General features: G+C 40.5%; 1 protein-coding gene across 2 annotated transcripts in view; it reads right to left on the reverse strand.

Moving 5' to 3' along the window:
* The window catches only part of DOK5 (docking protein 5), a 158,806-nt gene extending 145,634 nt beyond the window's left edge, over positions 1 to 13,172 (reverse strand). For both annotated transcript variants that reach the window (XM_058562440.1, XM_058562443.1), the window contains exon 1: positions 12,884 to 13,172. In XM_058562440.1, coding sequence (XP_058418423.1) covers positions 12,884 to 12,949 — 66 coding nt within the window. In that variant the 5' untranslated portion in view covers positions 12,950 to 13,172. The remainder of the gene's footprint in view (positions 1 to 12,883) is intronic.
* Positions 13,173 to 16,137: the final 2,965 nt, after the last annotated feature.

Genomic DNA, 16,137 nt, shown 5'->3' on the forward strand with positions numbered 1-16,137 from the left:
AGAAACTATTCTAGCTGCTGAGAATTTGGGCATTAACAAAACAGAAAAAGATCTTAACCTCCTGATGCTCAGAGGTAAAGTAGAAAAGATGAGCAATAAAGAAATGAATCATTTTAAAAATCATTACAGTTGTGAGGAATGATCCTGAATGAAACAAAAAGGGGATGAGATGGCGAATACTTCAGGGAGGCCACCTGCAATTGAATGGTCAACAGTTCTCTGGGGAGGTGACTTCTGAGCTGATAACTGAAGAGCCAGCCATGGAAGAGAGGTACAGATAAACGGAGGCACGACACGCAAAGGACGTGAATGAAAAAGAGCTTGTCGTGTGAAGAAGGGAAAGGAGCTGGAGCGGCTGGAGCTTAGAAAAGAGAAGAAAGGCTTAAGACACTGAATTAAGCAAGGCCTCGTGGTTCTTAACCTCTAGAAACAAATTCAGAAATTGTATCTAGCTATCAGTAAAAAGATTCATATCATCCCTCGTCCCAGCTAGGCCCACTGGAAGCATCCTACAAGACCAACCAAGCTAATATAAATATTGGGTAGGCTACATTAATCTGTATGTACTTATTTAATTCAATCAACATATCTTTTTGCCCAATATATGTTGATCAACTTTTCAATTTTATAATTTTATTTTTAGAATAAAAGTAACAAACACAGTCATAGTTAACATATAATTTATCATATCTTCTAGGTCAAAGACTTCCACATAGCATTTCCCAGGAAGGTGAATTTTAAGAAAGCAAATAACCTTTTGTGTTTCTAAATCCTGACTTAATAATTGCTTTTTAAGTTGAGTAAATATCACTCTGAAAAGAAAAAAGACTGCAAAACTGAAAAGATTCTAATTATAAAATTGCCAAGAACTCAGTCTCAGGCTTAAGAAAATCTATATACAAATGGGTCCATTTTTCACATTGGTTTAGCAAAACCTTGAAAAAGTTCTCAAAGCACACTATTGTAAGACGAGAGGAAACAGGCATTCTCAGAGCGCTGGGGAACATCCTTGTGGGCAACATTAATAAAATTTTACATATGCATATTGCTGGGACAAGAAGTCCCACTTCTAGGAATTCATCCACCAATATGCTCACCAGAGGGTGAGACGAGGGGTGATCTGTGGCACTGCTGGTAACAGAAAGAAAAAAAGAATTACTCAAATGTTCCATAAGAGAGATGCAGCTTGGATTTAAATTCAGGCTCTGCCACACATTAGCTGTGTGACTTGAACAAAAACTTAACATCTCAGGAACTCAGTCTTGTGATCTGTAAATTGGACATAAAAACACCTACTTTGTGCACATATATAACGATAAATAAGAGGAAGGAAGGAAAGAAGAACAAATAAATAAGCAAATAAATCTATAAGATATATCCATACACTGGCATCCTATCCGCTCATTGAAAAGCATGATATATTGCTAATTAAGAAAACCATGGTGCAGAACAGTGTGTAACTATATATTATAGACACACACACACACTTACAAAGCTATTTGTACATAGACTATTCTGGAAGAAACTATTCAAAGTGGTTGCTTCTGGGGAAGGGAACTAGACGATTCCTGGGGACAAGTGTGAAAGGAAAGCTTACTGTTCAGTGTATAAGCTTTGTACCTTTAAATTTTGTACCAAGTATACATATTACCTATTCCAAATAAATCTAATAAAAGTTAATTTTAAGGAGGCCAATCCAAGCCTCCAGTGTTAATTGCTGTATTCCCTGATACTGAATTTGCAGATTACATCCAACAGTAATTATGAGAAATTCTAGAATATTCTACTAAAGAATAGAATATACAACAAAATGACATGGCATAGATGCACAGTTTTCTGTATGTCTTTTTGCATTTGAATATCCCATTCTATTATTCTGAGGAAGCAAAATCATTCATTCATTCAATCAGCAAATATTGAGCATTAACTATAGGCTAAGAGCTGAGGATAGAGCAGTGAACAAGAGAGCCAAGGTCTTATAGAACTTACAACCTAGTGGGAGATAGCATAACCTACACACACACAAAAAAAACAGTTAAGAAGAAAATGTCTGGCACAAAAATAAGAAAATTCACCTTTAAAAAATCCTATGCAGGACCAGTCTGGTGGCATAGCAGTTAAGGTCGCACGTTTGTGGTTCAGATCCTGGGTGCAGACCTACTCACCGCTCATCAAGCCATGCTGAGGCAGCGTCCCACATAGAAGAGCTAGAAGGACCTACAACTAGAATACGCAACTATATACTAGGGGCTTTAGGTAGAAAAAAGGAAAAGAGGAAGATTGGCAACAGATGTTAGTGCAGGGCAAATCCTCCCCAAAAAGAAAAATCCTATGCATACTCTTAAATTAGGGTGATGTTCTAGAGGGATGCAAGGGGAAGACTTCAGATGTGTTGGTCAGGGCAGGTCACTCTGAGGCAGGAAATATAAAGCTAAAATCTGGATACCAAGAGAGAGCCAGCCAGGAGAAAACCAGAGAGAAGACCAGCCACTAATGGAGAAGATATATGCCAATGGACTAAGATGTCTCCAGGGGCAAACTCTCTGTAAAATGCTCCTTTAAATCTCATTTCTCACCACATTTTACATCTGAATTAATGGACGTTGAAGACTAGACTAGTTTCATAACATCTAGATTTGGGGCCACGTTGGTTGAATATGACCCAGGATCAAAAAGTGGTTCTTTTGCAAATTAGCCAAAATATCTGCATATTGGTAGATGGAAACCTGAAGAAACTGTTCATATGAAGAGTCAAATTTGGGGCCGGCCCCGTGGCTTAGCGGTTAAGTGCACGCACTCTGCTACTGGTGACCCAGGTTCGGATCCTGGGCACGCATCGATGCACCGCTTCTCCGGCCACGCTGAGGCAGTGTCCCACATACAGCAACTAGAAGGATGTGCAACTGTGACATACAACTATCTACTGGGGCTTTGAGGGAAAAAAAAAAGGAGGAGGATTGGCAATAGATGTTAGCTCAGAGCCGGTCTTCCTCAGCAAAAAGAGGAGGATTAGCATGGATGTTAGCTCAGGGCTGATCTTCCTCAAAAAAAAAAAAGAGTCAAATTTGCTAGAGGATTCAAAGAGATATGATTTCTTAAAGGTTTTTAAAATAGATTTCTTTTTTGAGTTCATGTGTAGTGTTAAGATAATAAAATATATTTTAAGACTTTACTTTCCTAAACAGTGAAACTTGTATTGAGTAAAAGTTTTGAACTCAAACTTAGTGTTTTAATTTAATTTGAGTTAACCCATTCATAAAGCAGGCTAATTTCTCTTTCTATTAACCTCTGAAGTGTTCATTGTATACATGAATGAAGAGAAGACAAGACAAAGGCTTGGGCAAATTTAAGTTAAGTTTGTGGGGTGTTTTGGGTGAGAAGTGACATATATACTTACAGAGATATCAGATGCAAGTTTATTAAGCAGATGGTATTGAGTACATGCGATATTTTTTCTTAGGACCCAATTTTTAAGATATTTGTATAAAATAAAGGCATATGGCAGCTATAAGTAAAGAAATTTTTACAAAACCTACTTAAAAAGATAAGTACAGTGGTCCTGAGTTTCCCAAACTTCAGTCATGCAGAGGCCACCACATGGATGTCCCACCACCTACCTCCACTGTTTTGGCCACTTCTTGGTAACACTTTCACTATGAGTTAATTATCTATCAAGTAACTTCACTTTTTAAATTAATAAGCTTATTTAAAGAGGAAGTTACATTCTTATCTTAAACAGAAAACCAGTATCACTTGAAGGTAAATGTAAAATTTAATGCAATATGGAGTTAATGAATACAGTAAAATATGATACAGTGGGAGATCAAAATTTGACCACTCCAAAATATATCTCTTTAACTTGATTATCTTCTCTGACGGATATTTGACCTGTCCCAAACTGCCTAAAGAATTTAACATAGAAGACCTGTTTCAGGAAGGAGCCACTATCATATGATGGCTGTAATATAATGCAAAATAGATGTTACAATAGGAAAGGCACCAAGCCCCTCTTATAAAAAATTCTGTCTCTCCCAGGCCACATTCTCTAGGTGGCACTGCAAAGAGTTGCCAGACAAACCTTTACATTTATAAGGGAAATCTCCATTTGTAAAGGTAACTCTTTCTCTGTACTGGGAAGAGGGGGGATGACCTCACCTGTAGAAACTTATCAATGTGGAAGGTGAGGCCTTAAATCTGCATAATAACCTTACTCTTGTTTACTGTGCTTTTCTGGTAATGTCCCATAACTGACTCCCTCCACCCCCAACATCCTCCTTTGTCTTTAGCTGAAGGTAGCATTTAAAATGAGAATCTCTGCCATTTTGTTGAGAAACTCAGTTTCCCTAGTTTCTTCCATATATACATGTTATTAAACTTGGTATTATTTTCTCCTGCTAACCTGTCTTTTAATTATTTGACCAGCCATAAGAACCTTAAGGGAAAGGCAGAGGGAGATTGTCCCTCTTCCCCAACAATACTGTTACCTGAAGACTCTGCACCTAAGTATGGTTCTTTGTCTATTAAAAGGCCTACTAGCCATTAGCCTCTGAGTTAAGTTGAATAAGAAGTAGCATTTTTTCTCATTTTATGATTCATTATTGTTTACTATCCTAAAATGGTCTCTCAAGATATACAATTCTCACATTTGGGGAACACTAGTAGAGTTAATAGCAAAAGTATTATGGTCAGTCTTTTAATCAAAAGTCTGCCATTTTGGCTAATTTCAACTGTATATTTTCTAAAATAGCGTTTCATTAGTGGCTCCTAAATAAGCCCAATGTTATAAAAATGTATCTCTAAAGTTAACAGGAGGAGGAAAGTAAAATGCCACCTGTTTTTTATTACCAAAATCATGACTCTTCCGCTGAGATTGAGTGAATTAATTTCTACTAGTTTATGGTTCTTACCATAACAACAATGAACAACAAATATCATCTCAATCTCTTAACAATGAAAATAAATATAATCACTCATTAAGTTCCTACTATGAGTCAGGCACAGGATTAAGAGTATGATATACTTATCTTTTGTGTGTGTGTGTGTGTGAGGAAGATTAGCCCTGAGCTAACATCTGTTGCCAATCTGTCTCGTTTTGCTTGAGGAGTGGTCCCTGACATCTGGGCCTACCATCCTCTATTTTGTATGTGGGATGCCACTACAGCACAGCTTGATGAGTGGTGTGTACATCCACGCCCTGGATCTTATCCTGTGAACCCCAGGCCGCGGAAGCAGAGCATGCGAACTTAACCACTATGTCACCTGGCTGGCCCCAAGAGTTTGATACACTTATCTTTTATGAGAAGTGTATTACTCTCATTTTTGTATGTGAGGAAGTTACATGTTAGAAAGAGTAAGCAATTTCCCCAAGGCCACTGAGTCAGTAAGTGGCCAAGTTGAGATCCAAACTAAAGTATAAGTCCCAAATTTATGCTGTTTCCACCATGGAAAAAATAACATATCAATTCAATTATTAAAAAAAAAAGAAAAAGAGGGGACCACCCGTGGTGTGATGGTTAAGCGTGCATGCTCCACTGCTGGCGGCCCGGGTTCGGATCCACGCGCACACCAATGCACCACTTGTCAGGCCATGCTGCGGCGGTGTCCCATATAAAGTAGAGGAAGATGGACACAGATGTTAGCCCAGGGCCAGTCTTTTCAACAAAGGGTGCTGGGGGCAATTGGACATCCACAGGCAAGAAATGAACTAGACCTAGGATGCACAACTTATGCAAAAATTAACTCAAAATGGATCATGGACTTAAATGTAAGAGGTAAAACTATAAAATAGTCAAGAAAAAATATTTGGGATCTTGGGCTGGGCAAAGCATTAGTACTAAAAGCATGACCCACAAAAGGGAAAACTTGATAAACTGGCCATCATCAAAATTAAAACCTTTTGCTCTGTGAAAGACCTTGTTAAGAGGATGAAAAAGATAAGCTAAATACTAGAGAAAACATTTGAAAACCACATGTCTGAAAAGGATTAGTATTTAGAATGTATACCGAACTCTCAAAACTCAACAGTTAAAAAACAATCCATTTAGGAAATGGGCAAAAGACCTGAACAGGCATATTACCAAAATGGACGGACAGATAGCAAACAAGAACATGAAAAGATGCTCGGCATCTCTCCCCGTTAGGGAAATGCAAATTAAAAACACAATGAGATATCAATACACACACATCAAAATGGCTAAAATAAAAAAGTGACAACACCAAAAACTAGTGACAACATCAAATGCTGGCAAGGATGCAGAGAAACTGGATTGCTTATACTTGCTGGTGTGAATGTAAAATGGTAGAAGCACTGTGAGAAAGTTTGGCAGTTTCTTAGAAAACTAAACATGCAACTACCATACAAGCCAGCAACTGCACTCCTGGGCATTCACGTAGAGGTATGAAAATTTAAGTTCACACAAAAACCTGAATAAAAATGTGTATATCAGCTTTATCATAATAGCCCAAAACTGGAAACAACCCAGATGCCCTTCCACAGGTGAATGGCTAAACAAACTATGGTACATCCATACTGTGGAATACTGCTCAGCAATAAAAAGGAATGAACCACTGAAATCCATGACAACCTGGATGAATTTCTAGCGAATTATGCTAAGTAAAAACACCAATCCCAAAAGGTTACATACTATATGGTTCCATTTATATAAGATTCTTGAAAGGATAAAATTATAGAAATGAAAAACAGATTAGTGGTTGTCAGGGCTTTAGCAAGAGGGGCAGCTATAAAAAGTCAGCGTGAAGGACCCCTGTAGTAAGGGAATGTTCTGTATCTCCACTGCACCGATATCAATATCCTGGCTGTGATACTGTGCCATAGATCTGAAAGATGTTACCATTGGGAGAAACTGGGTAAAGGCCACGGGATATCTCTCTGGATTATTTCTTACAACTGCATGTGAACCTACAATTATCTGAAAATAAAAAATTTATTTGAAAAAATGTGACAGTGGTTCTTAACCTTTTGGAAGTTGCAGAGGGTGGGAGGTGAGAGAGCCTGGGGCGGGGAGATCCAGATCTTTGTAAGAATCTGATAAAAGCTAGGAAGCATCACCTGAGAAAAATCACCCACATCCTATCCCTGGAGCCTGCTTAAGGACTCCACTCAGGAACATAATCCACACAGCTAACATTTCTTTTCTCTGGGATCCAGGGCATAAACAGAGGCTTAGAGCACTAGTAAAATAAAGCCAGGCCCCAACTGTTCCACAAAAATCAACTTCCAGATACGTATCCAAAATCTAGCCGTCTACATTATAGAAAGAAGCTATTTTAATTTCAACATTCACATACATCTGTAGCATTTCTAAACTCACAATTTTATTCTGAGTTTCACAGAAACAGAGGGTTCCAGGAAGGAGGCATATGAATCTCTTCCTGGCTTAAAATCTCCAAAGGTTTTATTTCCACCCAACTGGAGTCAAATTCCCAGAATAAGAGGCAAATCAAATTTTTGCCCTTCCTCATTTCACAAAAATGGAACAGGGAAAGAACTGCAGATGTTTTTTCACTTCAATATTTGACCTGAAACTCAGACTAATTCACCTTCAACTACAGTAATACACAGAATGCTAAAAATACTATAAATATAGTAATATATAGTACTGTATAGTAATATACAGAACATACTAATCTGTATTAATCCTAATACAAGTCCAAAAATAGATTGTCAATTCCTTGAGGATATTGACTGAAAATTGTCTGATTTAAGGTGTTTTACACTGAGCTTAACACTAGTAGGCACTCAACTCAATAAATATTTGATGAATAATAAAATAAATAAAAGTAAATATATCCCAAATGAAAACTAAATTCTTAAAATACCAAAGATAATGATTCTCCACACAAATTACAAAGCTATTTGAAAAATAAATATTTCTCGTCATCTAATGAATATGATAAAAAAAATACATTGGCAGATGTGGGAAAAATCATCACATCAGTAATCTGGTTTATGTCTACACACAAAGTCACTAAATTGGCCATTCTGTGCTTAAATTAGTTTGGGGGATGATGATTAAAGGCTGGCTTTATGCATAATTAATCATATCATCCACACAGACCATCCAAGGAAGATGATGAAAATAGCAGCTGGAAAGCACTTCTGACATGGAAACCTATGAAGATGATTCAAATGGGGCCAATATACTGAGTAGGCTTGACTCAGCCACACTGTGTATTTCAGTCTATCTGACCATGAATTTCACTACAGCCAAAGTTATTCCCAAATCCTCTTTCTCTTGAGGAAGAAAAACACTGCTTCATTCAGTACTTCTTAAATGTTTCCATGCGTTTGTGGGCATGCACGTGTACATCTACTTACGTACTGATAGTTTATGATGAATTTATCCTATTTCTATGATTTTGACATTATGAATGTAACTTTGTCATGGTACCATAAAAAATGCACAGATTCTTGATCATCTATAAATCCAAAACTGTCCAAATGAAATATTAAAGCCTCTTTGGTATACTGGGTCAGGTGAAACAGAAACAAAGGGGTGAGGAAAGATTTCTACCAAAATCTGGCCATGAACTAACCAATGTTTCAAATCCATTCTCTGCCACCCAAGAGAAAGACCCTCAATTAACCGAAATACCTCCTCATCTGATGAGCTCACTCAAACCAAAGTTACATGGTGACAATCTTTCTGTTCTTGATATCTTTGTTATTTATCTAAGGATCATGAAAAATCTTACAAAGACAAATATCCCTTCAATACCTAGCATCAGTGCCAAGCAATATTTGTGCTTGTACATTAACTATTTCATCAACAGTAGCTTGTTTTCCCAACTAAACAGCAAGTTCTTTGAGGATGAGAGCTATTTCAGTAGAAACAGTAAAAATAATAACCATCTAAGTGTCATCATCCTCTAATAGCACTAGTAGTAGAAGTGAGAGCAGTAATAAACATTAATTGGGTTTCCACTGTGTCAAGCATTGTGTCAAACTCTTTACGAGGATCATCTAGTAGATGGGTATTATGAGTCTCCCTATTTTTACAGACGACTGAGGCTTATAAATGTTAAATAACTCACCAAAAGTCACGTAACTGGTTGCTGAATTGGGACTTTAACACAGTCTCATGTCAGAGCCTATGCTCTCAAACCAGTACACAGTGATGGATTCATTCATTCATTCATTTAATAAATCTTCACCAAGGGCCTGCTCTGTGCTGAGCACTGTTCTAGGCACTGGGGTTCAGCTATAATTAAAAGATAGAGAAGTTCCAGCCCTCGTGGGGATACAGGCAATCAACAAGTAAAATATACAGAGCAATTGTGAGGGGGTGATAAATCTAGAGAGAAAGAAGGCAAGGGATATGAGGAGGGGGCGATTACTTAAAGGCGAGTAATCTAGGGATTTTGTGTAGATAAAGAGAATAGGTCTGAGTTTAAATTCTGAGGTTTGCATCATGGCCAACCTATAGCAATTATTGATTGGGACATTCTCTCCATCGCAAAGGAAGAAACCAAGTGAGGACACTTACACAACGTCATCTAAGCCACACACTCAGTCAGGTGAATGATGTGCAAATTGCCTGATGCACCATTTATCTAAGAATAAATTTTTACTGCCTTTTGTGGATTAGCCAGATAATTGTAGACAGCTACTCCCCTTCCCACCCCCTATAGCCCCTCAAATAGTAACTGACATTCCTGAACAAATACTGTACCCAGGGCACAGCTTGAGACCTCCATGAACCCATGGAGATTAAGCTGGAGAAAGATGGGAAGATACTGAGACTTTTGAGTTAAATGAGTTGAATGCCATTAAGCTTTTTGATATTTAAAGAGAAAAAGTCAATACCTATTTGATTGCTTAATCACTTAAAACTGTTTAGCAGCTCAACTAAAGATGACCACTTATCCACCACCCATTTGAATGAGGATGGTCTTACAATGTTTCCTATCCCACTGAAAAATCACTTCAATGTATATTATTTATAAAAGCTTCATCCAATGAAAACATCTACAGCTGCATAAACATTTATGCCTTTGGATACTTCTAGATATAAAGATAAAGAAATCAATAATCCCTATATCCTTCCACCAATCCTAACTCACTTTGATTATACTAAAGAAATAATACAATCAGAATCACTGCTGTATGTGTTCATTACATCTTCACGGGTATTATCTTATTTAATGCTCCCAATACCATTAAATAGTGTTCATTGTACAGATTAGAAAACTGAGGCCAAGAGAGGTCAAGGGTCATGGAGCTAATGAGTAACAGAAGCAGAATTTGTTTTCTTCTCTCTTTCCAAATCTGAGGGAGCATTCCTTGGCACAACAGCTGCTTACCATGAAATGTTGTTCTCTTGTTTAATTATAAACCCTCTCAAACATGGTTCTAAGCCACAGACATTTGTCTGGATTCCATTAATAAGACCACTATGTCATATTAGTTCCTAAAGAGGTTTATGAATTGCAAAGCCACATATTCACTCTGTAGTCAGTGCACATTTCAGCGTGCACTTACTCAGTGCCCACTCTGTACCAGATGTAATGTCCTACCACAACTGGAGATTCACACATGTTGCTGGCTGTTCTCGGCTATATGCGGCCTAGATTAATACCACTAACATTTCTTACTTTGGACAGAGAGTCCCTACATCATTTCCCTGAAGCATCCTTCACCGTTACTTTCAGTCTCCGTTAAAACTTTAGTTTGCACTGTTTCTGACAACTATGTAATCAGCCTCCTTGGTTTATATAAATAAATATATCATAAGAACACTTTTTAAAAATTAACTGGTGATAAAACCAATGTTAACAAATAAGACCAAATTTCTTTGATTCTATTTTTGACTTTTTCTTTCCATGAGCGATAACCATCATTCCATAGATACTCCAAAATCTATTTGACTGTTAACACAAACAAAATGAATAGATCCTGAGAAAGCCTACTGCTCGCTGGCCTTCAAAATACTGTAAAATATAAAATGAATGCAAACTAAACTATATTCCTTTCCTTGCTGCTTCAAATATCTGTCCATAAACATTGGCACACAGATAGGACTATATTGTAGCAGTTGTAATAATATAGAAAAATAATCTCAATTACCATAAACTAGAAAGTTATGGTAACTAGTCTTTCAAATAAATCACCATGTGTCACAATTTGGCATAAACTCCGAGCCTTATGAATAATTCACATTTTGTGTATTAATAATGCATGTCCTCTTCCTATTGGAATGCTCCCTAACACAGAATGGATATCTCCTATCAATTTCCTCAATTGACATCATGGAGTAAATCTAAAATTAGTACGGTGTTTTTAATACTCCCCTTAAAATCGTAACACTAGGCTAGCCCTTGAGGTTATCAAAAATATAGAGTTCCTATTATTTCTTGTCCTTTGCATGAGAGCCACTCAGTTAAGTACCCCAATAATAATTGCTCCTGCTGGTGAGAATATTTACATAGCAGAAGAGAAAATCAAGAAAACCTAGGCAGCGTTGATAAGAATTGGTTAGTTCTGTTACATTTCTCTCTAATTATATATTTATAGATTCACAATAACACTGGGACATAATTGCTAAAACATGGTAACCAACAGGGGAAAAAAAGGAAGAAAGAAAGCAAAAGACCAAAACAAATCAGGCAAGAGTTTTTAATAATTACAGATGTTTCCATCACCAGGTTTCCAGGTTTTCCTCCTAACTGTGAAATTTTCTTTCAATATTCAGTAAAATTATCTGGCACATAAAAATGTCCAAAGACCAAATAAGAGAAAGGTGCCAATGACATACATTTGTAGAGAAAGACATTCCACTTATCATTATAACGGTACTCCCCGTGGGGGCATTCCACATCATTACTGACATTATTATTATTTCAGACATTACTCAAGTAAACCTTCCGCCCCCCTACAGCCTTGCCCAAATGCACACAATACACGAAAACAGCAACAACACTTGACACAAGGCAAAGAGAAACGAGATACTTTGAAATTAAACAAAAAAAAAAAATCATTTCTGTATCCTCCTCCTCCCTCAAGAATTCCTTTACTATCACTGGAGCCCAAAGAGGAGGAGAATGAGTTCTCCTGAAGTCCCATCAATGAAGAGCCAAGGGGGAAAGAGCAGAAGAGAGGGAGTTTTAAGGGAGGAGCCACGCCTGTGCCAACATCCGTCCCCTACAAGTACCCTCAGATTCATTCACTCTTTCTTTCAGGGTATATTTAGGGAGCACTCGCTCTGTGCCAGGTATTATGTTCCACCCTAAATAATCTCCCAGCGGGTTTCCAGTGTGTATGCCAGCAAAAGAACTCCATCACCCAGGATTCGGATAGCTACCCCAAGCTGGCCCGGCCAGAGGCCAGCCCACGCCGCCTTTGGCAACAGCGGGGAGAAGGTGGGTCACTGTCCAGCGTCCGGAGTCCGAAGAGCCCTTTCTTGTGGCAGAAGCCTCTCCCCGGGGTCAGAGGGTCACTGACCTCGTTCACACCGAGAGCGTCTGCCCTCATTCTCAGCCAGCCGATCATCCGCTGGACAAGTTAGGTTGGCGAGGGGTGGGAAGAGGGGCAGCGGGGGCATCCGGCAGGCTCAGCACCCCCGCCCGGGCTTCTCAGGTCTAACTCCCATGGCTACCGAGAAATATTGTCAGTCTCCAGCGGCTGGTGAAGACGTACACGCGGCCACCGTCAGAAAGCCAAGTCATCCGAAAGATAAAGATAGATCCATTACATACCTAGACCTGGCCTTCCAGGGGCAGCCCCAGCAACGTGGATGTCGGCTGAGAAAGCCACAGCGCAATCCCCCAGCGCGCTGCCGGGGAATCGCCTTCCACCCTCCAGGGATGCTGGCTACGGATAAAGACAATTGAACGGGAGAACAGGATAAGAAGGATCGATACTTACCCCTAGGCGTCTGCTCCGGATCCTCACGTACCCTTGCTTCACTATGTCATTAAAATTGGAAGCCATCCCGGACAGCCGGTGACCCCCCCCCTCACCCAAGCGCACGCACCCTAAGTGGCTTTGGGGAGGGTCGAGGGCAGGGTCAAGAGAAGACGTAGAGAGGGGAGAAAGTGGAAGAGGTGAAGCTGCTTCGGCTGCGGCTCGGCGTGGCTTTAGAAGGCGCGCATCACTTTCTCTGTCCCCCAAGCCCTGCAAGTGGGCGGCCGGCTTGCAGCCACTTTGGGGGAGCGCGGCGAGCGCGGCGCCGCGAGGCTGGAGCGCCGGCGTCAGCTGACTCATCAGCCAGCCCGCCGGGAGGAGGGGCGGCGGCTGCTCAGGGATCCCGCCCTGCCTCTTCCCGGGGCCCAGGAGCAGGAGCAGGAGCAGGAGGAGGAGGAGGAGGAAGATGGGGGGGCCAGGAGGAGGAGCCGCGCGGGTCCCAGCGCCCGGCTGCGGCCGCCCGCAGGCAGACAGCCTTGAAGGCGCGCACACCCCTCCTCTCCTCTCCTCTCCCGCCCCCGATGCCCGACCCGCATCCCCTTCTGATCCCTCCCCTCCCCCGGGACCGCCAGCGAGCCCCACCCGCCCCGCACCTTCCAGACAGCCTGCCGAGATGACGCTCCCTCTCCTCTTGCTCCGGTGGCTTATTTTAGGAAGACAGGAAATTTCACTTTTCCCGGCCGCCGCCTACCCCGCCTCTGCCTTCAGCCCCGTCTCTTCCCCGAGAAGGGCTGATTTTACCTCTGTCGTGCGTGTCTGGGGAGGTGGTGTCGCCACGGTTTGCCTTGACCTTGGCATACGAGAGAAGGGATATCGCCATGGCTTAAGCTACGTACTTCCTCGGGTTTCCTTGGCGTCCTGGACCCAGCCCTCGGTGACATCATTTGCCACATTTTCCTTGTTTGATCCTGTCTTCCCCCGCCCGGATGTAAGTTTCCCAGGGGCTAACACTTGGCCTCGTTAATACGTGCACCCCCAAAGCCTGGCCCAGAGCAGGTGCTGGATAAATCCACAGTGCCAGGCACAGCTCTAAGCCCTCTGTGTGGATTAATTCATTTAAACTCCCCTGTACCTTATGAGGTAGGTCCTCCCGTATATAAATACCAGGCCCATATTTACACCTCCATAGCCTGGCAATAGAGCTCACTCTCATAACCATTAGGGGATACTGCCTACAGACTAAGATTCAAACGGAACCAGATTTTACACTCCCCTGCCCCTGGCTGCGCTGCCTTCCCAAAGCACGCCTGAGTTGACAACTGCTCACATTGATTGGGCACCAGACTGCTAGGCATTCTGCTAATCCTGTTTAAGGAATAATGAGATAGGTACTGTTATCCACGTTTCATAGAAACTGAAGCTCGGATGAATTAAGAGACTTGCCCCAGTTCCCACAGGGCTAGCATTGAAGGGAGGTGTGTGTGACACCAGCTCTGCTAGTAAACACCGTCCTGTACCCCTTCTGAAGAGCAGATGTCATGGGAGAGAGAGGTTAGCTGGTTTCCAAGGAAAATCTTTCTAATCATTTGCACTGACCACAAGGGCAAGGCAGCATCAGAAATTTGACAATTCTTGTTCACTAGAGGTGACCAAACTAAGGCCGGGTGACCTTGGGTCAGAGCTATTGAGAAGAAGATTCATTTATTTAGTGGACTATTTGAGCTGATGACATTTGAAGGCCTTTCAACTCAAAGATTATAGGAATCTTTCCTTTCTTGCTGGGAGTACTAGCTTTTAGTCTCCTTGGTTTGATGGGTGTCCGTTAAAGAAGAGAATCACCCAAGAATGTGTCATGGAGAACTGAGACTAAATTGAGACAATCAAAAAGCAAATACTCTGGCAGGGAGAACTCTTTTTGCTATATAATAAACCATTAGCTCTGTCATCATGTTGTCATTCAATGTAAATGATGTTTTAAGTTTAAATCTCTGACCAAAAGAGGATGAGATAATAAAATCATTTGCACAGTTCTTTTTGAAGGCTTAGAACTTTAAAAAAAAGAAAATACTGTCCACGGTTGCCGTGAAGTTGACATGTTCATGGAAGGCATTTGTCCGATACATCATTTGTAGACCAAATCCACAGTATCACAGAAACAAAGGATGCAGGAATTTAGGCATGAGGAGCTTGAAGTTAATGGCTCAAGATAACAGAAATAATTACTGACAAAAACTGAGACTGAGAAACCAATCCCTTGATAGTTAATGTTGAATGTAATCCACATCCATAAATAATTAAACTAGAAGTGAAGAAACTAGAATCAAACTAGAAAATACCAAACTAGATGTGAAGAAACAAGTGATTTTTTTAAAATTGCAAGATTGAATCCAGTATATGGTTTTACTTGTTTATTTGTTTTTGGTGAGATCAAACTGATATACATGCAAAATACACAGACTGTGCTCTATTATTCACAGGATGGACAGCCACTTACACTTTGGATGGACAGTCCAAAATATGCAATACACAACCGTAGCAGAAGGAAAAAGAAATAATTTACAGAGATATATAACGTAAGTAGTGCTTATAGAATTACACAGTGCACAACCTGCACAACTATACACTGCCAACCAGACATATAGTCACACACAGTTCGTTCACTGGAGATGTGTGACACAAAAAAAATAATTATTTCAATCCCTGTTTTTAAGTCAATTTTCAAAACTTAGAACTTCTTGTTTGCAGTATCTATTTCTGTTTGCTTCCTCAGCATCCGAATTCCCTTCTTCCAATAGTGGTCATCATTTTCACTTTAATATGCTTTATCCCCTGCTCCCAGTACAGGTGTGCAGCCTTGTACGTTCCTTCCTTCAAATGTGCTGATTGGTTCAGAAATGAGCACATGATCTCAGCTGGCAGATTAAGAGTCGATTGTGTGAAAATGAAATGAGTGTGAGTTCAAAATGGAATACATATAGTACTGCTCTTCTATTTGGACATCTCGTTGATATGAAACAAAACCACGTCATGCATTGAAATAGAACTTTATAACCACAGCATTGCAGAGCCAGAAATTAATCCAAGGTTGCCTGGTCCAATGTATTCAAAGAAGAAATCCACTCTAGGGGCTGGCCCCGTGGCAAAAGCGGTTAAGTGCACGCGCTCCACTGCAGCGGCCTGGGGTTCGCCAGTTCGGATCCCGGGCACGCACCGACACTGCTTGGCAAGCCATGCTGTGGCGGCGTCCCATATAAAGTGGAGGAAGATGGGCACAG

The sequence above is a fragment of the Diceros bicornis genome, chromosome 19 (assembly GCF_020826845.1).
Source record: "Diceros bicornis minor isolate mBicDic1 chromosome 19, mDicBic1.mat.cur, whole genome shotgun sequence".
Taxonomy (NCBI): domain Eukaryota; kingdom Metazoa; phylum Chordata; class Mammalia; order Perissodactyla; family Rhinocerotidae; genus Diceros; species Diceros bicornis.